The 26,556-nt window shown below is 38.8% G+C and overlaps 1 protein-coding gene across 2 annotated transcripts in view; it reads left to right on the top strand.

Annotated features, from left to right (window-relative positions):
• Positions 1 to 26,556, top strand: part of LOC120530360 (lethal(3)malignant brain tumor-like protein 4) — a 478,825-nt gene that overhangs the window by 113,506 nt on the left and 338,763 nt on the right. For both annotated transcript variants that reach the window (XM_039754804.1, XM_039754805.1), the window contains exons 4-6: positions 8,721 to 8,806; positions 12,659 to 12,763; positions 24,361 to 24,496. In XM_039754804.1, the coding sequence (XP_039610738.1) occupies positions 8,738 to 8,806; positions 12,659 to 12,763; positions 24,361 to 24,496 (310 nt within the window). In that variant the 5' untranslated portion in view covers positions 8,721 to 8,737. The remainder of the gene's footprint in view (positions 1 to 8,720; positions 8,807 to 12,658; positions 12,764 to 24,360; positions 24,497 to 26,556) is intronic.

Genomic DNA, 26,556 nt, shown 5'->3' on the forward strand with positions numbered 1-26,556 from the left:
AATTCTGCCAGTGTAGGAGCAAGCTATTGTTTCTATGGCACAAAAATGTTTTAAATACAGTAAACCCTTGTTTATAGTGGTTAATCCATTCCAGACTCTACCGCGATAAATGAATTTCCATGAAGTAGGATTCTTTATTTATAAATCAAATATTTTCGCAGTTAGAGCATAGAAAACCTGTTTATGACCTTCTAAATACATTTTTAAACATTATTAGAGCCCTCTAGACATGAAATAACACCCTTTACTCAAAAGTTTAAACAGTGCTCCATGACAAGACAGAGATGACAGTTCCGTCTCACAATTAAAAGAATGCAGACATATCTTCCTCTTCAAAGAAGTGTGCGTCAGGAGCAGAGACAGAGAGAGAGAAAAGCAAACAATCAAAAATCAATAGGATTGTTTGGGCTTTTAAGTATGCGAAGCACCTCCGGACAAAGCAGCTGCAATGAAGGGAGCAATGTAAAGGTAGTCTTTCAGCATTTTTTAGAGGAGCGTCCGTATCCTCTAGGCCAGTGTCCGACCTGCCCCTCTGCTCACACCCCCTCCGTCAGGGACAGAGAATGTCAGAGAGAGTGAGAGAGACAGAGAAAAGCAAACAATCAAAAATCAATACGTGCTGTTGGGGCTTTCAAGTATGCGAAGCACTGCATGGGAAGCATATCGTATATCATTAAGCAGTTTTACTTAATGGGTAATACGTGCTCTGATTGAGTAGCTTCTCAGCCATCCGCCAAAAGCATCCCTTGTATGAAATCAACTGGGCAAACCAACTGAGGAAGCATGTACCATAAATTAAAAGACCCATTGTCTGCAGAAATCCGAGAACCAGCGAAAAATCCGTGATATATATTTAGATATGCTTACATTTAAAATCCACGATGGAGTGAAGCCGTGAAATTCGAAGTGCGATATAGCGAGGGATCACTGAACAGTATTTCTGCTTACAACCCCAACACCTGTCTTTGCAACAGCTGCAAAACACTCCAACTGATGAGATTAGCAGCATAATCATTTTTGTAAATATGTTTTTATATATATATATATATACTAGCAAAATACCCGTGCTTCGCAGCGGAGAAGTAGTATGCTAAAGAAGTTGTGAAAAAGAAAAGGAAACATTTTAAAAATAACGTAACATGATTGTCAATGTAATTGTTTTGTCACTGTTAGGAGTGTTGCTGTCATATATATATATATATATATATATATATATATATATATATATATGTACACACAGACACATATACATATATATATATATATATATATATATATATATATATATATATATATATATATATATATATATATATATATATATATATATATATATATACATATATATATATATATATATACATATATATATATATATATATATATATATATATATATATAGAGACACAGAAGGTCGTAGAAAAAAAAAGAAGGATTTTTATTCAGACACCGCAAACACATGAGCTTAAACGTGCTCCATGACAAGTCAGATATAACAGTTCTTCTAGGAGCAGAGAGAGATAAAAGCAAACAATCAATTCCCAAACTGACAGGCGCTGCGCAAGGCTTATAAGTCGGCGGAGTACAGCGAGGCTTGTATTACGCGTTATAGTGCAAGGATAAGGAGCAATGTGTAGTCAGTGTTTCAGGGTTTGTGGTTTTCCCAGGGGCGTCTGTCTCTATTTGGGGTGCGATCAGCCCTCCAGCTCACAATATATACACATATCAACATATATATTGTGGTAGATAGGGGGCGCTCTCGCTCCCTTGAACCCCTGTCCACGACTGCAGACACCATGTATAAGTCCAAATGTCGACTTTATTTAAATGCCACAGTGCACAAAGCACACTCTCCACCACAATACTCCTATAACTCACAATAATACACTAAACCAATCCTCCAGCTCCCAGACGCGTTGCCACCCTTCCTCCCAGCTCAGCTCGCCGTCTGGGAGCTCCCACAGTCCTTTTATATCTCCTGACCCAGAAGTGTTCCTAATCCCCAGTCCATGTGATTCTCAATCACTTCCGGGTCAGGTAAAAGTTCTTTTCTTCAACCCGGAAGCCCGTCGCTCTTCCTATGACGAACTTCCGGGTCATAGGGCACGAAGAAATCTTCGGTCCTCCCTGCGGCTCCCTCTTGTAGCCCCCATGGCATCCAGCAGGGCTGTGCATAAAAACTCCATTGTCCATGATGCCCTGCTGGTCTTCCGGGGACCTCCATGCTGCAAGGAGGGCTCCACCTGGCGGCTTGGGGTATTGGCCGGGATAAACGGTCGGCCATCCTCCACAATATACACATACATATACACACATACATACACACACACATATACATATATACATATACACATACATACATACAGATAAATATACATACATATATATACATATGTGTCTGTGTGTGTGTGTGTATATATATATATATATATATATATATATATATATATATATACATACACACACCTAAAGGATTATTAGGAACACCTGTTCAGTTTCTCATTAATGCGATTATCTAATCAACCAATCACATGGCAGTTGCTTCAATGCATTTAGGGGTGTGGTCCTGGTCAAGACAATCTCCTGAACTCCAAACTGAATGTCAGAATGGGAAAGAAAGGCGATTTAAGAAATTTTGAGCGTGGCATGGCTGTTGGTGCCAGACGGGCCAGTCTGAGTATTTCACAATCTGCTCAGTTACTAGGATTTTCACGCACAACCATTTCTAGGGTTTAAAAAGAATGGTGTGAAAAGGGAAAAACATCCAGTATGCGGCAGTCCTGTGGGCGAAAATGCCTTGTTGATGCTAGAGGTCAGAGGAGAATGGGCCGACTGATTCAAGCTGATAGAAGAGCAACTTTGACTGAAATAACCACTCGTTACAACCGAGGTATGCAGCAAAGCATTTGTGAAGCCACAACACGCACAACCTTGAGGCGGATGGGCTACAACAGCAGAAGACCCCACCGGGTACCTCTCATCTCCACTACAAATAGGAAAAAGAGGCTACAATTTGCACGAGCTCACCAAAATTGTACAGTTGAAGACTGGAAAAATGTTGCCTGGTCTGGTGAGTCTCAATTTCTGTTGAGACATTCAAATGGTAGAGTCAGAATATGGCGTAAACAGAATGAGAACATGGATCCATCATGTCTTGTTACCACAGTGCAGGCTGGTGGTGGTGGTGTAATGGTGTGGGGGATGTTTTCTTGGCACACTTTAGGCCCCTTAGTGCCAATTGGGCATCGTTTAAATGCCACGGGCTACCTGAGCATTGTTTCTGACCATGTCCATCCCTTCATGACCACCATGTACCCATCATCTGATGGCTACTTCCAGCAGGATAATGCACCATGTCACAAAGCTTGAATCATTTCAAATTGGTTTCTTGAACATGACAATGAGTTCACTGTACTAAAATGGCCCCCACGGTCACCAGATTTCAACCCAATAGAGCATCTTTGAGATGTGGTGGAACGGGAGCTTCGTGCCCTGGATGTGCATCCCACAAATCTCCATCAACTGCAAGATGCTATCCTATCAATATGGGCCAACATTTCTAAAGAATGCTTTCAGCACCTTGTTGAATCAATGCCACGTAGAATTAAGGCGGTTCAGAAGGTGAAAGGGGGTCAACCACCGTATTAGTATGGTGTTCCTAATAATCCTTTAGGTGAGTATATATATATATATATATATATATATACACACATACATACATACAGCGACAAAGTACTGCTTTTAAATTTTTATCAAGAAGAAAAGAAAACCTTTTTAAACTGAGGGAAAATATACCAATAACTATCTGTTAAAGATCTCTTTGTATACCACTTTGTCAGTTCAGCACTCCGGTTGTAATATGACCAAGCTGTGCACTGAGTTTACTTTTGAGAATGCAAAGTATAGTTGTCCAGGAGAAAAGCAATGTTGTCTCAAATTAATGGCAACCTTTTGTAGGGTCTGTCCCTGAGACTTATTAATTGTCATCGTGAAACAGAGCCTTACTGGAAATTGGAGGCATTTGAATTGAAATGGGAGATCAGAGGGTATAACGGTGATCCGAGGAATACATTCAGAGTGTGGCGCTCTGCTGTTTTTTTGTGTAGCTGCCTTCACACAGCTTCTCCGCTGCTTTATAAACGAACGGTTCTGTACTGTTTTATTGTTCGTTTATTACGATTGCTATAGTTATTGTGCAGCTATCTGAAACTTACTTTACTGTTCAGGTACCCATTTCCTTTATTTAATCCGTAGCTTTTATGCTATTTTTTGTTCGTTTATTACGATTATAGATATTTATTGATTCCCTTCTTTAGCTGACTGCCTGCTCATATTGTAACGGCCAACCCCTTTACCCAGCCGGCAGCTACACCTCCAAGACCTGTGGCCTGGATAATTTACTGAGAAATAATCTAACTATCAAGCCGTACTTCTAACCAATTAAACTTTTCCCCACAATCGACGGTGTAAATATAAGTACACAAAAACAGGATGTAAAATTAAACGGATTAAATGTATTAAATGAAACAAGACATGCAAAAAACAGAAAACAGATCTACATAAATATAAATATCCCTCCATGCCAGCAACAACAAGACACCACCAAATATAAATACAACAAAAACCCTCCCTTGCTCCTGTAACATATAACATATAACACAAAACACGAATAACAAAATGACTGATAAACTGAATGATTGTGAACTTGAGTCCGATTATAAAACTGTCCTGAATACGGATGACTGAACTAGGCGGTAAATGCGTTGTTTGATTTTCCCGGCGTTTGGAGCAACCTCACCGTGATTCCTCAGTGTATGGTGGATGGCGAATTGACCCCGGGGTCTCAGCAGATGGAGGTTGAAAGACAGTCCGGCAAAATAAAAAGCAAACTGGTGAAAAGGCGCGATGTGAAAAAACAGCAAGCAAGTTGAAACGTGGTTGAAACAAAATGGTCTCCTTTCTCCTTCTTCTCTCCTTCCCTCTCCTTCCTGATTACTTAAATAGTCTATGTGACGGCTGTAATTGATTAATTAAGAACAGGTGTTTTCCATGTTTGCGGCTGTGGTCTCCTTCCATCATCCGTCCTCCTTTACGGGAACGGCATTAACTGATACAGACACAAACAGCAAACGGGACAATGAAACGAGACGCACTCAGAACTGACATTTAACACTAACTATGTGGCCCCGCTACAATATAAGGCGCTCCGATGGTTTTTTGTGAAGCAGCATTTACACAGCTTCTCCGCTGTTTTATAAACGAACGGAATAGAAGGCCATCCTTTTTCCTTGCTTAGCTTAGGAAGCTGCCTTTTAATTTAATCCACGGGTTCTCCGCTGTTTTATTGTTCATTTACAGTATTACGGTTGTTATAGTTCTCTTTATATAGCACGTTGTCAGTTCAGCACTCCAGTTGTAATATGACGAAGCTGCGCAAGCTCACTCTTGAGAATGCAACATATAGTTGTCCAGGAGAAAAGCAATCTTGCCTGAAATCAATGGCAACCTTTTGTAGGGTCTGTCCCTGAGACTTATTACTTGTCATCACACAGCAGAGGGTTACTGGAAATTGGAGGCATCTGAATTGAAATGGGAGATCAGAGGGTATAACGGGGATGCGAGGAATATATTGAGTGTGGAGAAACTCTAGAGACAGCGTGTGTATTAACTTGTGGATTTTTCTGTGAGTATTTGGTGGCAGCGTGACGAAGTTGCTTCCGTAAGACCGTGTTAGCTGTGGAGCTCAGCTCAGAGCATATTCTTTTCCTATCTTGTCAATTGTGTAATGCGTTTTCTAAACAGGTTTGATGCATGGAAGTGATCACTCCTACTGCGTTCAGTCAGTTCAAGTGAGTTGCTCTCTTGTGTGATGTTGCGATGTCCACGGCTTTATTTAATGTTAGCTAAGACCCGGCACTTAAAAGTTTCTCGCTACAGCAATTTTCACTCCTTTACAAAGTGATCCAAAATCTCGTTTATACCTCGTGTCTTCTCATTAAACTTGTATCTCGCGAATAAAGTATTCGACGAAGGCATGACAAACGGCAGCGGGAGCATGTCCATAAACTTAATTTAAACTTGCGGTTTACACCGTGCTTTGTTTCCGCAGTAGCTGTACTTATGAATAAGCTTGTATGCGTTTTTCTTCAGCACTCTTTGGGAGCTCTTCCTTCTTTTCTACGTACTGCGTTTACAGTCAGTTCACGTGATTATGTGGGAGGCGTGATGATGCGAGATGCAGCTCTGCCCGCCACGGCCATCGAGCTAAAGTCCATTACAGTATATGGAGAAAAATAGGTTCCAGTTATGACCATCACGCGTAGAATTTGAAATGAACCCTTCCCAACTTTTCTAAGTAAGCTTTAAGGAATGAGCCTGCCAAATTTCAGCCTTCTACCTACACGGGAAGTTGGAGAATTAGTGATGAGCGAGTGAGTGAGTGAGTGATGTGACAGATCACAGTAAATATGTGATCATAAATAATGATAGACCACAATAGTGACATTTAACCCGATGGCATTCAGAATTAGAAAAATTGCTAGTCTCTGCAGTAACTGTGTTTTGAAAGTAATCACAACTATTGCAGCATCACTGTTGACATAACTTTATAATTAAGCCTTAGCCAGTAGTTTGAAATAAGGGAAACTCCAAATGTTTATTGCCCCAGGGGAAAAAAAATAGAAGGAACTAATAATTTAATAAAGAATAGTTAAGTCACTCCAGATATGTAAAGCAGCATATTTATACAGCGCTGAGAAATGCCTGGATGTGTAATATTTTAATTATGTCTTTGAAGGATTTTTATGTCCTGTACATCCAGAAGGTACTTTTTCATGAAGGGTATAAACCTTCATGTTGGTACTTCTATGTTTTCAGGCTAATTTCATGCGTAATTTTTTGGAGAGTCCAGATTTATTCAATTCTGCTCTTCAAACATAAAGAGAATAGGCTAGAGAAGTTGCTCTCAACCTATGTTATACCTATAAGTGGTGATATGTTAGAAGTTGTGAAGTAGTACATTAGGGAACATAAAGGAAAAAAAAGTTGGAAGCTGCAAACATGAGTGAAGGCATAGAAAATCCCACTGTGCAATGGGACATAGAGAGCTGTTGCAGTCGCAGTTACACCTTAAAATGCCTTGCTGCATTTTAAAGGCAAACAAGCTTTCATTACTAGCACTTTTATTAATTTATGAAATTGATTCAGAAATTTTAAAAATGCACAATCTGTGCTTACTTTGAGAATGTGTTGACAAAGTAAGCTGCTCTATATATTTTGAGAAAAAATAAAAAGATTAAATTGGTGTTTTGAAACACCACAGACATTTGTGTTTCTAAGCTGGTAAAGCTTTTTTAAGCATTAGGAAAATATGCAAAACCCGGAGAAGTTTTGGAGAGAATACAACTTAGCCTCCAGTTATGCGTAATTATGTTTTATTGGAATTCTGACATAATAATAATCTTAAATTGAGAAGTTTGATTCACTAATAATTAATTTTATTAAAATTGTAGCCTTAAAGTTGTGACAAATCCGAAAAAGGAGGGAAAGGTTTGGAAAATTAAAACAGTTAAACTTTCAATTAATTTGACTTGTCCTTACACTGATGTCATCTCATAGCAAATGTCACAAATATGACAAAGTGGTTTTCTGACAAAATCTGGTTTTGAAAGTGCGCTGCTATAAAAAACAGTTTTAAAGAGTTTGCTTAAATTAAAGTATCTCAAACGTTTGGTATTTATTAATTCATATGGCAATAACATCATCATGTTTGAAGTTTTTAGTATTTGTTTTAAGCCATGTTTATTTTTCAGTTAACAGTATATTTCCACTGTGTATACAATTTAACCATTGCCCTAACAGTCCTTAATACTAGAGAAATTCTTTATTGGTCATGTCAGTCAGTCTGTGTTTTATGCTGAGACTTTCACAATGAGTATAAACACTTGACAAAGTAATCATGAATGTAAACCCGTGTGAAATCATGGTCTTCTTGAGAAATGCAAAGATTTTTTGTGGCTCAACGATTTCAGGAATCGGCATTTATGAACTGGCTGTACAATACAGATCTTCTAATTTCATTAAGCACCTTCCTTCTAGTTTTAGTATTTAATTCAGACTAGAAATCTGTAAAGCTCATTCTAATGTGTAAAGTGTGTCTCTTTAGTAGGCAGTGGGTTCAATTCCCACTACTGACACTGTGTGACCATAAGCAAGCCACTTGACCTGCCTCTGCTCTAATTGGAAAACCAAAAGAAATGTATCCAATTGTATCATAAATGTTGCAAGTCATCCTGGATAAAGGTGTCAGCCAAATAAGTAAATGTACACCCAAGCTGATATATACTGGTCTGTATCTAGTTTAAACAACATGTGTAAAACACAATGGCATAGCAAGGCTGCTGACATCCTTGAAAACAGTCAATGTGGCTTCATTTCATATTCTGGCAAATGGCTTTGTTAAAAGTAAGTAAGAAAGAGTGGGAAGTGTTAATTTATCCATTGGATGTGAAGATTTATTTCTATTTAATATCCTTTTTGCTTTCTAAATCAAATGAAACAATAAATAAAGAATGGCAATTTTAATTGTAATTATCGAGTGTTATAAATATATGTGTCAGTACCATAGCAAAAAATATAATTCTGTCATAAAAAAAACAGGTATGTGGTACATGAACCATATCCAATGCTTATTAAAAATTTTTACTCTTCTGTCTTTACAGTTAATGGAAAAAAGAAAATGTGGAGCTGGGACCAATACTTGCATGAAGAGAAAGCTGAAGCTGTGGCAGCCAAGCTGTTCACAGAGGTACACTAAATAATAAAATTCTTAAAAGAATTAAAAGCAACACTGTAATGTTTCTTTGCAGTTCAAATTTTACCTTGCTGTCGACATTTGTGTTCATTATTACTTTATTTTTGTCCCGCACCTCCTAACTCACCAGTTTGAGAAAACCCACACATATGATTTACAGTTTGACTCTTCATGTCTAATTATGCAAAATATTGACCATTTTGAAGTTCCTTCCTATTATTGGCCCCCTAGTCCTGAAACAAAACAAATTTTTGGTGATTTTGGACCATTTTTGTGCAAGAAATTACACCCTTATGATAAGGAGTAAACTGATGGATGTTTTCAACAAAAATGATCAGATAAGCATGAAGTTGTATACAGTATGCCCCATCAGCCAACCCCAGGGGTAATCTCAAATGGAATATGAGGATTAAAGTTACTCCCTTTTCATAAACTTTGAAAAAATAGGGGTCAGCAATATAGGCATGTGGAGTGTCGTTTTATGCTATTTCGATGTTGCTGGTCACAAATATGATAGCATTTTTGATTCTTGACTCTTTACTATTAATACTAGTCTGTAGGCTGCCAGCAGGTTAAAAATTGCCAATTTCAATCATAAGCATTTGGTGTATCATCATAGACTGTTTCAAAGTCAGTGATTACAAATATGATGTGATTTTTTTTTTTCTATTACAATTAAGAATGTTTAGATTTTAAACATTTAAATTGAAGCACACATTTGCTATTTCAAATATCTGACTTCACTGTTCTTATTCATTATGTACTTGTACCTCATGAAGTAAATATTTACATTTATTATGAACACCCCGAATTAGTATGGCTTACACTTATTCGGACCTTTTTTCTTTTTTTTAAATCCATTTTTATTCTTTATTCTCAAAAAGTTTTTAGCCTTGTAGTAAATGAGAATATCAATAGACTTGTTTTATTCTATTCTATTTTCTCATACCTGCTGTACATTTTTGTCAGTAAGCTTTTCAGATTACCCTGCTAACAGAAATGGACATTTATTCTGCTTAGAGAATGTGTTAAAAAATAAAAGCAAAAATAAAATAATGTTCCATCAGATCAATGCACTTGTCTTTAATGTGCCCAGCCATCTGTCATTTTATTTTCTGATTCCTGCATTAATACAACTTTAAGGGCATGGAGCTGAAACCCATCTTGACAGCAGAAGGCAAGATACAACCATCCAAGTGATGTCAGTTCATTACAGGGCATACTCAGTCATACTGGGCCTTTTAGAATCAACAGGCAAACTGAACAGTATGTGCTTTCGATGTGGAAAGAAAATTAAACTTACCCATACCTATAGGGTAAAAATGTAGTTTTACAATACACTTTGCAATAGAGATATCTACGTACAAGACATTATTGACATGTAGATCAAAGTTGCTTTTTTTAAATTAATATATTTTCACAAACTTTTCATAATCTTCAAATGAGTCACACAATATTTGGAGCATGATTTTCATAGTGCATATTGGATCCAGCTTTTGGTAAAATCTGCTTCGAAGAAAACATGCCTATACCAGAACCTGAAGATGCAGATCATTGGATTTGCATGGAAAGCAGCTCTGTCTTATCTGTGGTTGGGGACACTAACCCCTTATGTATTTCTTGTAAACAGTCAGGTCATCAGGAAATTGTGTCCTTTGTGCTAAGATGATTTTGCTCTGTTATTTGAGGGAGGTGGAAATGCACCAGTGTTGCAGTACTCCTAGTGTCTAGCATAAAAAAATTATTGTCTTTTGGCCACAAGAGTTTTAGGATGACCTTTTATTTGGTAATGGTACATGCTGGTACAGAGTGATGAATTTGGCATGAGGAGCAAAAGTTCTCCGATGCAAAAAAGAAGAGCTTACATGTAAGTGAAGGTGAGCTTGAATAATTTTTAGGCATTTAGTTACATAAACACAACTTATAAGGAAGAATTTTCCTCTACAGAGTTCTATTTTGTTTTTATAATATACCCTTATGTTTGTATGTTTTCTGTTTTTTTGAATTGTGTGTTCCGAATCTTTGACATCACCAAGGATTTTCACGTTGTAAAAGAACATTTGAAAGATAAGGACTTTGATTTTGCAATAAGTAATCTTTTTTGAAAATGTTTGTAGAAGAAAGTCTATTTTTTTTTTCTTCATACTATCTTGATGAATTTATGGCAGGTTGCAGTTTTATCGATTTTGACAACTACAGAGACATTTGTTCCATTGCAGTTGGATTAAGATCGTTTAGACAGGTTGCTGTCAAGTAGCAGAATGAATTAGCAATAATAAGAAAAATAAAGTGTTCATGTCCGTTATGATAAGCGTGTTCTTTGGCTCCCAACAGAAGCAGACAGCACATTTGCTGCATCTGCTTGTTTTTGCCAAATATGCAAATGAATAGTCACTTTTGGAAGAGTGTCAAAATTCTAGGGGCATATTAAGTTTCAGTAGTCATAAACTTTTAATTCTCACACCAAACTTTTTTTTAATATGTGAACTTGACTTCAACAAGAAACATACTAAAGTCAGGTTAAGGAATAAGTCAGTATCAAAGTATAATTTGGTAGAAACCCAATTCTTTGAAACATTTAGATTTTTTTTTCTTTTTGCCAGTTTAATAAGCTAAACTTCCACAGACATGTGCTTCTGAATCAACTTAATGAAAATAATTTTTGTTACCACATCTGCTTCTCTTTTGATTAACTCAGCATATTTTATTCTTTGTGAGATCATTTAGCATTAGGTAGTGTTGCTTGACTGTTGAAATAAATTGTTTGTTTGACCAGGCTAAAGTGAATATTCTTGAATTTTAAACAGTGTTTAGTCTTGACGAGATCTGGTGCATGTGTTCAGTCTATTCACAGTGTTGGTGGTTAGCCAGATTAAAGTCTACTTTTACTGTGAAAAGCACAGGAGACATGGCTAATAAAGGAAAGAGGGGATGTGGGATGCACTTTATGGTCTTTTAGTCTGGAACTGTGGTTGATTTTGGTAAACAGGCAGTGTATCCTAAGGCAATCTTAATCCTAATGTTACCTATAAGACTGTTTTAACAATCTCCATTATTAACTTATTGTGTGATGCTGAACAATTTGCTTGAACTGTCAGTGCTCAATTTATAGAAATTAATAAACCTTTTGTTGCATTATGATTTACAATTCTATGAAAGTAGTAACACATTCAACACAGACTAAAAGAGAGAATTTATTTACCAAGACTGTTGTGCTCCACATTTAACTGTAGTACACATTTTTTTTGTTTCAGTACAGTAGCCTAGTTTTCCTCCTACATCCATTAAGATTTACATTAAGGTCTAACTTGGCAATAAATGATATTTGAAAGATAGCATGCCTGATGTATTTGAGTTGTGTATAGGTGTGTGTCTGAAATAAAATCAACGAAAACTAAATTTTAATTTTCCAGAATGCGTGTCTGAATGAATATAATGTCAAATGTAATCCTACATCTATTGCCACGATAATTTGAGTTTAATCTTTGAAGTCTCTCTGAGTCAGCTTTGTACATCACCTTTGTATTAGCAGATAGGAGTTAAGAGTATTAACTGCAAGACTGTAGGTTTATTCCACCCAATCCATTCACTGTGTATTTTGTTCAAGAAACTTTATATGCCAGTTGCATTAATTTGTGTCTTAATCAAAAACTTGTGTAGTATGGCATTTAACCTTAACCTTGTTAAAGACAATTTTTTTCTTCAGTTATTTTTTGTGAAAAATAAATTAAATACCAAATTCTGAACTTTGTTTTATTAATTTGTATACAGTATAAAATAACATTTTATTACTGTTTAAGAAACTGATGTATTCTTTTTTATTTTTCTTTACCTGTCATACCATAGTATCAAACTTTCCCCACAAATAAAAATGGATTCAAAGTGGGGATGAGATTGGAAGGAGTTGACCCCCTTCACCCATCTATGTTTTGTGTGCTCTCAGTTGCAGAGGTAAGTGTAAAAGTGGCTATTACTGAATGTCTTATGTAGAATGTTACAAAGGTGGCAAAGCTGAAAAACCACTTAGTAAAGCAGTGTGGATTCTAGGTGTGAAGCAGAAAATACAAGAACATTGACAATGAGAATTCATGATTTCATTCATGAACACTTGTCCAAATAGTGACAGCTGCTTTTTAACTCTTTTAGGGCGAATGTCGACTTTTGTCGACCGGAGGGGTTGAGGGCGAATGTCGACAAAAGTCAACATCCTGGGATAGAGGGCGACAATCGGCTGTTAATGGCGACAAAACTCACTGTCATGTCACAGGCATGCCCTCTGCTCTTGGAGGAATGTTAGACTCATTGACTCGCGCGAGTTGCGAAATGTAAACAAAGACAAGATGGCTTTGACATCTCACGAGGGCATGAAGCGAGTGCAGAAAATACTCGGCAGGCGATGTTTTGCGCATTATCACTGAGTCAGACTGAGTGATTTTTCAGAATCAGATTTTATTGACAGTGATCAGGAGATCGACCAAGAGAGTGAGAAGCCGGCATCAGCTGATCGTACACCAGCCGATGTTGCCCCAGCTGATCGGCTGAGCGCATTCGCACAGCCGATGCACCTACGGCAAGGTTTGCATGGGAGGAATACCTAGACATTGATCAGTGGGAGCCGAACTGGCTACCGGACTTCACAAGACGGCATGGCTTGCTGTTGGACACGACGGATTACCAGCCGCTGGACTACCTCAGGCTACTCTTTCCTGTTGCTGCTTTTCAGCTACTGTCAGACGAGACAAATGGATAGGCAGAGCAATTTTTTTAATTGCGGGCTGCGCTTGCATCGCATTCTCATTTTTCAAAGTGGAAACCCACAACAAAAGATGAGATGAAGGGCGTTGTGGCGGCATTACAAATAGAGATGGGACTAGACTGATGGTATAACTTCAGGGAGCATTGGTCCATATGTGCTTTGTTCCCTGGTGACTTTGGACAGGTTATGCCATGTGATAGGTACGTGATGCTGCAAAGTTTTATTCACTTTTGTGATAACCAGAAGCAAATCCCAAGGGGTGAGCCAGGCTATAACCCCGTGTATAAAGTTTTGCCCCTGCTTGACATTGTGGAACCAACATATAAACAATTTTATCATCCTGGCTGTGATTTGTCTGTGCATGAATCTATGATTAAATAAAAGGGATGCCTTTTTTTCTGCCAGTATATGCCAGACAAGCCCACAACGTATGGCATAAAGGATTTTGTACTGGCAGAAGCAAACACTGGTTTCTGCCTGAAAGTAATCACATATAAAGAGGAAAGTATTTCTTTCAAAGAGAGAAATGTCAGGTTGTGCTGGAGCTGCTTCAGGGCTGTAAACATTTGGGTCATGTTGTGTACATGGTGCTTGTGCCTCCTCCAGACCGCGAGGGGGCGTCCGTCCTGGTTGTGTTGGGGGCCTCGGGTACAGGGCTTAGAAGCCCAACCCTGTAGGGACCCGAGGTCACCGCCAGGCGGCGCCCCGGTGCCGGTTTATCCCGTGTGGTTCCGGGCCGGGGATGGAGCCCGGCCGGGACGCCCAGGAAGACCAGAGGAGGGCTTGTGCCTCCTCCAGATCGCAAGGGCGTCGCCCTGGTTGGATAGGGGGCCACGGGTAGAGGGCTTGGAAGCCCAATCCTGTAGGGGCCCGTGGCCACCGCCAGGCGGCGCCCTGGAGCCTGAGGAACCCTGGAGCCCAGCACTTCCGCCACACCAGGAAGTGCTGGGGGGAAGACTTATTGTGGCGACCGGAGAGCTGCCGGGAGGACAGCCGGCACTTCCGCCACGCTGGGCGTGGCCAAGGAGTGGATGCCGGAAACACCTGGTGCTCATCCGGGAGCACTATATAAGGGGCCGCCTCCCTTCAGTCTGGAGCGGAAGTCGGTGGAAGAGGACGGAGCTAGCGGGAGGACTGGAGGCGGCCAGGAAAAGAGAGAAAGAAAAGAGAGAAAGAGGCATTGTAAGGCCTGAGAAGTGACAGAGGCATTGTAAGGCCTGGAGTTGAGGAATTGGTGCAAGAGGCACTGGGGAGTTGAGCGCGGGACAACCTGTAAATTTTGTAAATAAAACGAGTGTGTGGTGAGCAATAACGATGTCTGTCTGCCTGTGTCCGGGTTCAAGTTCACAATGGACAATTTTTATACATGCCCAGAATTGTTCATGGAGCTACAGAGCAGGGGAATTGAAGCTTGTGGCACAGTGATGGTGAACAGGAGACGCAGGCCTTCACAGTTGAAGCCAGACAGGCTGAAGATGAAAAGAGGTGACAATCCGGTTTTCATGCGGGCAGAAAACTTGGTGGCAGTGGCATGGCACAATGTCAAATGAGTGACTTGTCTCTCTACAGTGCACACTAACAATATATGTGAGAAAGTGCAGCAACAGACAATTGAAAAGGAGGCACCAAAGCAACACATATTTTAAGCAGTGCAATGTGGCAATGCATGCAATTGGCTGCTTTGAACGATATACTTTGCAGGACTTTACTGTGTAACATGTATGTGATATGTATGTGAAATCATAGTATGTAATTATAGTATACAACATGTTAGACAGTAACATTTGTCAAAAGTAAATATTTTTGTTGATTTGATATGTTAAACAATTGTTTTGTGTTGTTTTTTTTAAAAAATCTTAGTTTTTGGAAAAATATTGAGCTCTGGGAGAAAAGAAACAAAAAAAAAATTGCCCTAAAAGAGTTAAGGGATTAATCATAATATTTTCATTGTCAGACAAGCTTAATTGGATTAAAGGCGGTGGTGGTTGTGAGCTTGCAGCCTTTGTCCCACTCCATGCAGTACTGGGTGCAAAGCTGAAACATGTATATACATAACCACACTCCCCTTTTCTTGGCCAGTTTGCAATTCTTTAAAAAATTATTCACATTTGTGGTGATACCACAAATAGATACCTTTAGTGCAAAGGAACTGGATAAACCTCTGTCGCTATCAGAATTACTAGACGCTATAAAGTCACTTCAAAGCGGGAAAGCAGCAGGCCCTGATGGCTACCCAATAGAATTTTATAAGAAATTCTCCACTCAGCTAGCACCCCACTTATTAGCAACATTTGCAGAAGCCAGAGACAATCAAATTCTACCTCACACTTTTTGCCAAGCATTAATCACCGTCTTTCCTAAACAAAACAAGGACTTATTACAATGAGCATCATACAGACCAATTTGACTTCTGAAAAATGATGTTAAGATACTCTCAAAAATTATAGCTAGAAGGATGGAGAAATTGCTGCCTTCGGTAATATCACAAGATCAGACTGGATTTATTAAAGGCCGACACTTAGCTTCTAATCTTCAATGCCTGTTTAATGTAATATGTTTACCAGCAAAGTCAAACCACCCAGAGATGATATTATCGTTGGATGCAGAAAAAGCATTTGACATGATTGAATGGAACTACCTTTTCACTACATTAGAGAAATTTGGGTTTGGCCCGAACATTTGTGCATGAATCAAACTACTGTACAGTAATCCCTCCTCAATCGCGGGGGTTGCGTTCCAGAACCCCCCACGATATGTGAAAATCCGCGAAGTAGAAACCATATGTTTGTATGGTTATTTTTATATATTTTAAGCCCTTAGAAACTCTCCCACACTGTTTATAAATATTCTCTGCACAGTTATACAGTAAACCCTCGTTTATCGTGGTTAATCCGCTCCAGACAGATAAATAAATTTCCACGAAGTAGGATTCTTTATTTATAAATCTAATATTTTTGCAGTTAGAGCATAGAAAACCTGTTTACGACCTTCTAAATACGTTTTTTTAACATTATTAGAGCCCTCTAGACATTAAATAACACCCTTTAGTCAAAAGTTTAAACTGTGCTCCATGACAAGACAGAGATGACATTTCTTTCTCACAATTAAAAGAATGCAAACATATCTTCCTCTTCAAAAGAGTGTGTGTCAGGAGCAGAGAATTTCAGAGAGAGAGAGAAAAGTAATCAATCAAAAATCAATAGGGCTGTTGGGCTTTTAAGTATGCGCAGCACCACGATAAAGTGGCGGCAATGAAGGGATTAATGTGAAGGTAGCCTTTCAGCATTTTTTAGAGGAGCGTCCATATCTTCTAAGCAAACAGCCACTGCGCAAACAACAACAACATTTATTTATATAGCACATTTTCATACAAAAAAGAGCTCAATGTGCTTTACATAATGAATTGAAAAATAAAAGACAAAATATGAAATTAAAATAAGACAACATTAGTTAACATAGAAAAAGAGTTATGTCCCATGGCCAGGGTGGACAGAAAAAACAGAAAAAAAAACTCCAGACGGCAGGAGAAAAAAAAAAAAAAAATCTGCAGGGGTTCCAGGCCACGGGACCGCCCAGTCCCCTCTGGGCATTCTACCTAACAAATGAAATAGTCCTCTTTGTAGTTAGGGTTCTCACGGAGTCGCTTGATGTTGATGGTCATATAGACTTCTGGCTTTTAATTCATCCATCATTGTTGGAACATCACGGTGCTCTGAGTAGATGGTGTTGGCGCAAGCCACCACCAAAAGGATACTGGAAAAGGAAACAGAAGAGAGAGTAGAGATTAGTACGGATTTTAGAGCCACCATGAATAGTTATTATAATGAGTTGGATATACAGAGTATCAGGATTTTGATTACAGTGAAGTTATGAGAAGGCCATGTTAAAATAATGTGTTTTTAGCAGTTTTTTAAAGTGCTCACTGTATTAGCCTGGCGAATTCCCATTGACAGGCTATTCCAGATTTTAGGTACATAACAGCAGAAGGCCGCCTCACTACTTTTAAGTTTTGTTCTTGGAATTCTAAGGAAATACTCATTTGAGGATCTGAGGTTACAATTTGGAATATAAGGTGTCAGACATTCCGATATATAAGATGGGGTGAGATTATTTAAGGCTTTAGAAACCAGCAGAATTTTAATGTCAATCCCGAATAACACAGGTAACCAGTGTAGTGACAGCAACACTGGAGAAATGTGCTCGGAATTTCTATTCCTAGTTAGGATTCTAGCAGCTGCATTCTGCACTAGTTGCAAACGATTTATGTCTTTTTTGGGTAGTCCTGAGAGGAGTGCATTACAGTAATCTAGACGACTGAAAACAAACGCGTGAACTAATTTCTCAGCATCTTTCAGTGATATAAGAGGTCTAACTTTAGCTATGTTTCTTAAGTGAAAAAATGCTGTCCTAGTGATCTAATTAAAAGGTGATTTAAAATTCAGATTACAGTCAACAATTACCCCTAAGCTTTTTACCTCCGTCTTGAATTTTAATTCTAATGTATCCAGTTTATTTCTAATAGCCTCATTGTATCTATTATTTCCAATCACTAAGATTTCAGTTGTCTCATCATTTAACTTGAGAAAGTTACTATTCATCCATTCTGAGATACAAGTCAGACATTGTGTTAGTGAATCAAGAGAATCGGGGTCATCAGGTGCTATTATTAAGTACAGCTGTGTGTCATCAGCATAGGTGTGGTAGCTCACGTTGTGCCCTGAGATAATCTGACCTAATGGAAGCATATAGATTGAGAATAACAGCGGACCCAGGATAGAGCCTTGTGGAACACCATATTGGATATCGTGTGTCTTTGAGTTGTAATTACCACAACTAATAAAGAATTTTCTCCCTGTCATGTAGGATTCAAACCAATTTAAGACACTGCCTGAGAGGCCCACCCATTGACTAAGGTGATTTCTAAGAATATTATGATCAATGGTGTCAAATGCAGCACTACAGCAGTCTTAAGACAGTCTGGGAAGACCCCCGTATCTAATGACGAATTTACTATGTCAAGAACATTATCAATTAGCATGCCTGATACTTCTTTGAAATAATTTGTTGGTATTGGATCAAGGACACAGGTGGAGGGTTTAAAATTGAGATATTATTTTTTATAAATCAGGTAAATCTATCCTAGTGAAAGAGTTTAATTTGTTTATAACAGAATGCTGGGGTTTAGGAGGATCCTTAGTGTTGGGGAGATATATTATGTTATTTCTAATATTAATTTTTGGTTGAAAAATACAGCAATAGCCTCACAGGTTTTACTGGAAGTACTTAGGAGGCATTCCTTTGAGTTACCTGGGTTTAGAAGATATCAATCAAAAAAAACAAGACTCTGGGATTACTAGCATTGTTATTTATAATTTTAGAGAAATAGCAGCGCCTCTCAAGATGGACAATGTTATTGTATTCTGTTATTTTGACTTTTAATATTTCATAGTGGATAGTTAGTTTAGTCTTCCACCATTTACACTCAGCTCTACAGCATGTTCTCTTTAAATCAGACACTCTTTGGTTCTTCCATGGTATAATAATGCTAGAAGATTTTTTAAACTGTCTTTTCAGGTGCAACTATGTCAACAGCAGCTCTCACTTTAGTATTAAATCTTTCCACCTTACTATTTACATTATCCTCACTATTATAGTTGGCACTATAAACGGACTGATTGCTTAGAATGTTTGTAAGTTTTAAAGCTGCTGCTGAGTCAAAGAAGCGTTTTTTAACAATATGCTTCTCATGAGTGTTTTTATCATTATTTCTATATTAAAAGTAGAAGAAAATGGTCTGATAGACCAATATCAATGATCTGTTTTATATCAACTTTCAGTCCTTTAGTAATCACTAAGTCTAACGTATGACCTGCTTTATGTGTAGGCTGATTTAACGAGCTGTCTCAAATCAAAAGAATCCAGGAGGTTCATAAATTCTTTTACTTTTAGATCACACTGATTATCTATATGAAAATTAAAGTCGCCAACTATTAGGAGTGTGTCATAGTTAGTAATTAAAATTGACATTAAGTCAGAGAATTCCTCAAAAAGACCGTTGAATTTTGGAGGTCTATACACGGATAATACTAGAACTTGAGAATCTCCATGATAACAACGGCGAGATACTCAAAGGACTTGAACTTACCAAAACTGACATCTTTACATTTTAACGGCTCAGTAAATGTTTGCCAAGCCCCCCCTTTTCCTGGCGGTCTGCACAGTAAAACTGTAATCCGGAGCGCAGATTCATTAAAACAGCGCACTCTGAGTTAAGCCACGTTTCACTTAGTGCAATAAAATCTATTTTTTTATCACTAATAAGATCGTTGATAAAAAACGTTTTGTTAGTTAAAGCTCTAACATTTAATAGTGCCATATTTAATGTTTCGGATTGGGCAGAGATGAATACTATATGCGTTATTGATATTTGGAATAGGAACTAAATTATTTTATTAGCGCCTGTGTGTATTTTTGTTTAATCTGTGATCTGTTTTATAGTTTTAATACATTGTTCCTCTAAAATAGTAATTTTAATTAGATTATTGGAGTTTATGCCGTATTTCCTAGATTTTCTACGTGCATTGAGATTGCTTATTACAGTATTAATGTTGTGCACTTTAACGGAAGATTCTATTAAACACTTATCATGTCCTAGCACAACAGTATCATTTCGGAAGGGGTTAAGAGCAGAGATAGATAGTCAAGATAAATTAATTACCTTAGATATATTTTCTCAGAGGACCCGGGCGCCGAAACTGTTCGGATGCAGGCCATCACGCTTGAAGAAGCGGCCTTTCCAAAAGAGATTCCAATTGTTGATGAAACCGACATCCTTCTTCTTGCAGAAACCCTGTAGCCAGTTGTTTAATCCTAGCAGACGACTGTACTACTCATTGGATCGTCTGACAAGAGGTAGTGAACCCGAAATGAAGATCTTTGCCGATGGGGTCCTCTCCTTTGTGTCTTTAATCAAAGCTGCGAAGTCAGCCTTAAGGATTTCCGATTGTCGGTGCCTTATATCGTTTACGCCAGCATGCAAAACAACCGCTCCAACTGCCCTGTTCTTGTGCTTCTCGTAGATTGCCAGCACACGTCTCATTACATCTCGGACACGAGCACCGAGAAAACAAGAAACAAACGATTTTCCATTAGGGAATGCGATATTAAGGTTTCTAACAATAGAATCACCTACCACTATAACACCACCAGGGGCTGAAGGTGAACTGGGGACGCGGAGAGGGTCGAACCTTTTCTGTGGACTGGGCAGTCTAATGGTTTGGAATCCCTACAGTTTTTATTTTTTTCTCAGGCCGTCTGGAATGATTTTTGTTTTTTCTGTCCACCCTGGCCATTGGACCTTACTCTTATTCTATGTTAATTAATGTTGACTTATTTTATTTTCTTACTGTGTCTTTTATTTTTCTATTCTTCATTATGTAAAGCAATTTGAGCTACTTTTTGTATGAAAATGTGCTATATAAATAAATGTTGTTGTTATTGTTTTCTGAGTTAGGATGCTCGCCTTTGCCGATGGAGGTGCTCTGGCCTTGAACCCCCCGTCTGCATAGCTGAAATCTGCCGAGGTCATCAGCGGTGTCGCTCCTACGAGACGCGGGGGTGAGGTCGGCACAATGCAGGGTTGATGTTACGCCGATTACAGATGGCGAGGACGGTTTATCTAGTAGCCGGACCTTCAGATCTCTAAGATATCTTCGTCGGGACAGGAGTGACCTAGAAAGAATGAGAGAGAGAGTTAGAGCTCACGGTGTAAAGACATCAAACAGCCCCTCTGCTCACACCCCCTCCTTCAGGAGCAGAGAATGTCAGAGAGAGTGAGAGAGGCAGAGAAAAGCAAACAATCAAAAATCAATGCGGGCTGTTAGAGCTTTTAAGTGTGCGAAGCACCGCGCGGGAAGCATATCGGATATCATTGAGGAGTTTTATTTAATACGTAATACGTGCTCTGATTGGGTAGCTTCTCAGCCATCCGCCAATAGCTTCCTTGTATGAAATTAACTGGGCAAACCAACTGTTGAAGCATGTACCATAAATTAAAAGACCGATTGTCCGCAGAAATCCGCGAACCCTTGAAAAATCTGTGATATATATTTAGATATCCTTACCATTAAAATCCGCGATGGAGTGACTCAGCGAAAGTCGAAGCGCGATAAAGCGAGGGATCACTGTATACCAATCCAGAAGCTTCAATTTGTATCAACAACATTTGTTCAGACGACTTTAAACTAGAATGTGGTACCAGGCAAGGATGCCCCTTGTCACCACTGCTATTTGCAATCACCATTGAACCACTGGCAGTTCACTGTCGGAATGCTTATGAGATAAAAGGGATAATAAGAGAAGGACTGGAACAGAAAATTTCTGTATATGTAGATGATATGGTACTGTATATTTCAGATCCTAAAAATACTGTGCCTGCAGTCTTAACAGCACTTAAAGAATTTCAAAAATTCTCTGGTCTCAGAATTAATTTGAATAAAAGTGTGCTCTTTCCAGTGAATTCTAAAGCATACAATATTAGATTGGACACCTTCTCTTTTATTATTGCAGATCAGTTTAAATACCTAGGGGTTAAATATTACAAGCAAACATAAAGCTCTTTATCAACAAAATTTTGCCATCTGTATGGAAAAAATTAAGCAAGACTTGCACAGATGGTCAACCCCTCATCACACTCTAGCTGGAAGAATTAACGTTGTTAAAATGAATATCCTATCCTAAGCTTCTCTTTTTATTTCAAAACATTCCAATATACATTGTGGAAGATGACCCGGACACAGACAGGCAGACACGTTTAAATCACCCCACACACGTTTTTTGTAAATCCTTCTATTTACAACAGTGCACACCAAACCCCTAAAGTCCCCAAAGTCCTGGCTAACCAACAATGCCTCACTTCTTCAGGCCGCCTCCTTGTCTCTCCTCCTAGACCTTGTCCTCTCTTCTCTCCCGACTCCAGCCATCACATGAGGGGAAGTGTCCCCTTTAATAAACACCTAGATGTGCTCCAGGTGTTTCCCAGCAATCTTCCACCGACACGCCCAAGTGTGGCGGAAGTGCCGGCTGCTTCCCCGGACGCACTCTGGGTGTCCCTGCTCCTCTCCCCTACCCCGCACTTCCGGGTGTGTCGGAAGTGTTGAGGTCCAGGGCTCCAAAGGCATATGGGCGCCCCCGGTGGTGACCACGGGCCCCTACGTGGTTGAGCTTCAAAGCTCTGTACCCGTGGCCCCCAAAGGTACCAGGGCGGTCGCCCCCACATGGTCTGGGGAAGGCGTAAGCCCTCCTCCAGTCTTCCTGGGCGTCCCAGCCAGGTCGCCACAGCCATCTCCGAAAACATCAATAAATAAATTTTTAAGCAATTAGATTCAACCATAACCTCATTTATTTGGAACTCAAAATATTCACGTATCCAAAAAATGACCATACAAAACCCAAGGCAGAGGTTGGCATGGCTCTACCTAACTTTCAGTTTTATTACTGAACCTATCCTCACTGGGTCACATGTTTTGGGCTTGCACCAAATTAACATCATTCTGGACAAAAATTTTTAGGGACCTTTCAGACAGCCTTGGTGTCACAATCCCTCCTAACCCATTAACAGCTGTGTTTGGTGTTCTTCCACATGAGCCTAAAGCGGAGAAGGACAAAAAAAACTGTGATTGCCTTCACTACACTATTGGCACACAGACTTATTTTGCTAAACTGGAAGAATCCTAACTCTCCTCTTTTAACTCAGTGGGTAACAGATGTGTTATACTATTTGAAATTGGAAAAAATCAAAGTCTCAGTTAGAGGATCTGTGCAGATCTTTATCAGAACCTGGCAGGATCTAATCAATAATATTTTAGAATAAGCTCTTAAATCAGTGAGGAAGTAATTCTCTTCGCATATCTTTTATTTCTCCATTCATCTTTATCCGCCTGTTAAACTCATCAATTTATGTACGTTTACAAGCTTTAAGTTTTACTCCATTAGGCATGCTCTCGTTCTTAGGGGTGGGGGTTGATTTGTTTTCAATCCTATTTTTTGTAAAAATTGATCCATTTGTATGGAATGATTACAATAAAATCAATAAAATTTGAAAAAAATATATATTCACATGTCTTTTGGATGCGGGAGCTTAATTGGAGTGCCTGGAGAAATGCATGAAGACATGCTTAAGAATGTAAACTACACACAGACAGAGATGGTGCCCTAATTTGAATATATTGTACCCAATGTACCTCTCAGACATGCATCAGAACAATAGAAAGTGCACTCTTCTAAGTACTGACAATATCTAAAAATTGATTTTTAAAGAAGAAATCTATCCATCCATTATCCAACCTGCTACATCCAAACCACAGGGCCACGGGGGACCGCTGGAGCCAATCCCAGCCAACACAGGGCGTAAGGCAGGAAACAAGCCCCAGGCAGGGCGCCAGCCCACCGCAGGGTACGCGCGTGCACACACACACACACACACACACACACACACACACACACACACACACACACACACACACACACACACACACACACACACACACACACACCAGGGACAATTTAGAATTGCCAGTCCACTTAACCTGCATGTCTTTGGACTGTGGGAGGAAACTGGAGTACCTGGAGGAAACGCACGCAGACAGGGGGAGAACATGCAAACTCCACGGAGGGAGGACCCATGAAGCGAACCTGGGTCTCCTAACTGCGAGGCAGCAGCGCTACCCACTGCGCCATTGTGCCACCCTAAAGAAGAAATACATAATCTTTTGTTTCTGCTTTGTTTTTTCAGATTCTTGGCTATCGCATTAGACTTCATTTTGATGATTACTCAGACTGTTATGATTTTTGGGTTAATGCTGATTCATTTGGTATTCGCCCAGTAGGGTGGTGTGAGAAAACTGGACACAAGCTTCATGGTCCTAAAGGTATGTGCCTTAAAAGCTATTTGTCCTTATTAGCAGTAATAATTCCTTAATTGGTAGATCAATTAACAGTATTAAGCTTATCATTCTATGCATTTGACAGCTTGTCCACAATAAAGAATACACTGAAAAATACTTGGAAGTTATTTTACTTATTAGGGTGGCACCGTAAGGTTAAACTAACGTTGTCACCTGATATCATGTTGGAGTGGTCATCATATATGTGCTATGTGTTGCACAGTAGTTTACTATGACTTTGGGGATTTGACCAAACTCTAATAAAAGAGAACCAACCTTTTTATTTTAGAAAAAAAAACTCCTTTGGAATTCCATCTCAGTTATAGTATTATGCCTAACCACATTGACGTCCTCTTTATGTTTTATGCTTCCCTAGAAGATGCAGTCTCGACGTCAGTTTATATGTAGAGCTAACTGTATGGCAGAAAAGTAAGGGATGATTTTGTTTGTGTATCCGTTGTCTTGTGCCAGCATTGCTTCATGTCTATGTAATGTATATATTTTCTTTTTTCTTTATTTTGCTCTCACTGCTTTCAATCTAGATTTGTGAATATGCTTGCAAGATGAATTCATTCATATGATTGTCTGAATCCTTCCTGTGTCTTAATTTTCATGTTATATAAGTGTTTGATCTGCTGCTTCTATACATCAGCTTTCATGTACTGTATCTGAAATGGATAATGCTGTGCTTCATTCTGCTATTTTAGCAATTTTCTGTGTGGAATCCTGGTTCACAAGCTTTCCTAATACATCTGTTTCCTTGTTGTTTGCATCTTTTGCCTCTGTGATTTTTCCACTTGATCCCAGTTTTGCACCTTTTTTACCTTTAAATATTTGTACCTAGTCTCAAGTAGGGAATTCTATTTGTTGATCTCCTTTATTGTGTCTACTGTAATGTTTTAACTCATTTATCCTCTCCCCTATTTATATATTCTTCATAAAGACCTTGAATTTGGTCTTCTTCATAAAGATCAACATATCATGTTCCTAATGTCCAGCACATGTTTGTTGTCTTATTCTGTGGCTTTACTGTGTGAAAACCTTAGATGACATTTTATTGCCCTTCCTTTGCATCATGTATTACTTCAAATACCCTTTGTTAGACTATGAAGTTATTATAGTCATGGCTGAAACAAGCAACCTTGGCTGACACTTCATCTGAGTATACTGCTTCTGATTATCTACATCTGTTTCACTCCCTGTCTTCTGTTGTATGGATGAGGTGTAGTCAAAACAAACCAAACTATTAAAATTTATTAACCTTTTATAAACATTTTACACAGTACCAGTGGGTATTGTACTGTATATACTTTGACCAATTTATATCAGTTTTATTTTTGCCAGAGAAGAGCTAACAGTAAACAAGCAGTGGGAATACCTGTGCTTAGCTAGGCATGCACAGATCAGAAGCAATTGACCCATGGAGCCATTATTATTCTTCTCTTTACTAACTGTTAATACATTCACAATGCTTCATTACTATGATGCAACAGAACTGACAGTGTTCTAAATTGTATTGTTTGTCTTACTCATGCCTGCTGTTTAGTAAATAAATCATGACATGTCTATCTCTATCCAGTGGTGATGTGCATTGTCATAGTTGTCATCTTTTGTTGTGCATTATGGAAAGTTCACTGCTTCCTTCTGTTTTTTGCTACAGTAGATTTAATCTCTTTACTTCATTGCTGTCTCCTTCCACTGAATCTCTGTATTTATTCATGGTTTCTTTAAAGTCATATCCTTTTTATTTTTTACCCTGAGCACTCAATTGCCTCTTTGAGTATTGTATCTGTACACTTTTTCTGTCACATGTTTGCATGGTTTATCTCTGTTTTACAGCCTTTGCTCTGTGTTCTTACTTATCTTGTCGGTTTCTTTTGAGGATTTCTAAATAGATTCTTTCCTTTCTTTTGTCTCTGCCTGTCTTCAGTTTCAGTGCTACTTCCATCAGTAATGAAATGTGATTTAATCTGATATCAGACCCAGAGTAGTTCAGTTTGTGTACCTTTTGGACCAATATCTGTCCTGGTTGGTATATATGATTG

This window comes from Polypterus senegalus, chromosome 5 (assembly GCF_016835505.1).
Source record: "Polypterus senegalus isolate Bchr_013 chromosome 5, ASM1683550v1, whole genome shotgun sequence".
NCBI lineage: Eukaryota > Metazoa > Chordata > Cladistia > Polypteriformes > Polypteridae > Polypterus > Polypterus senegalus.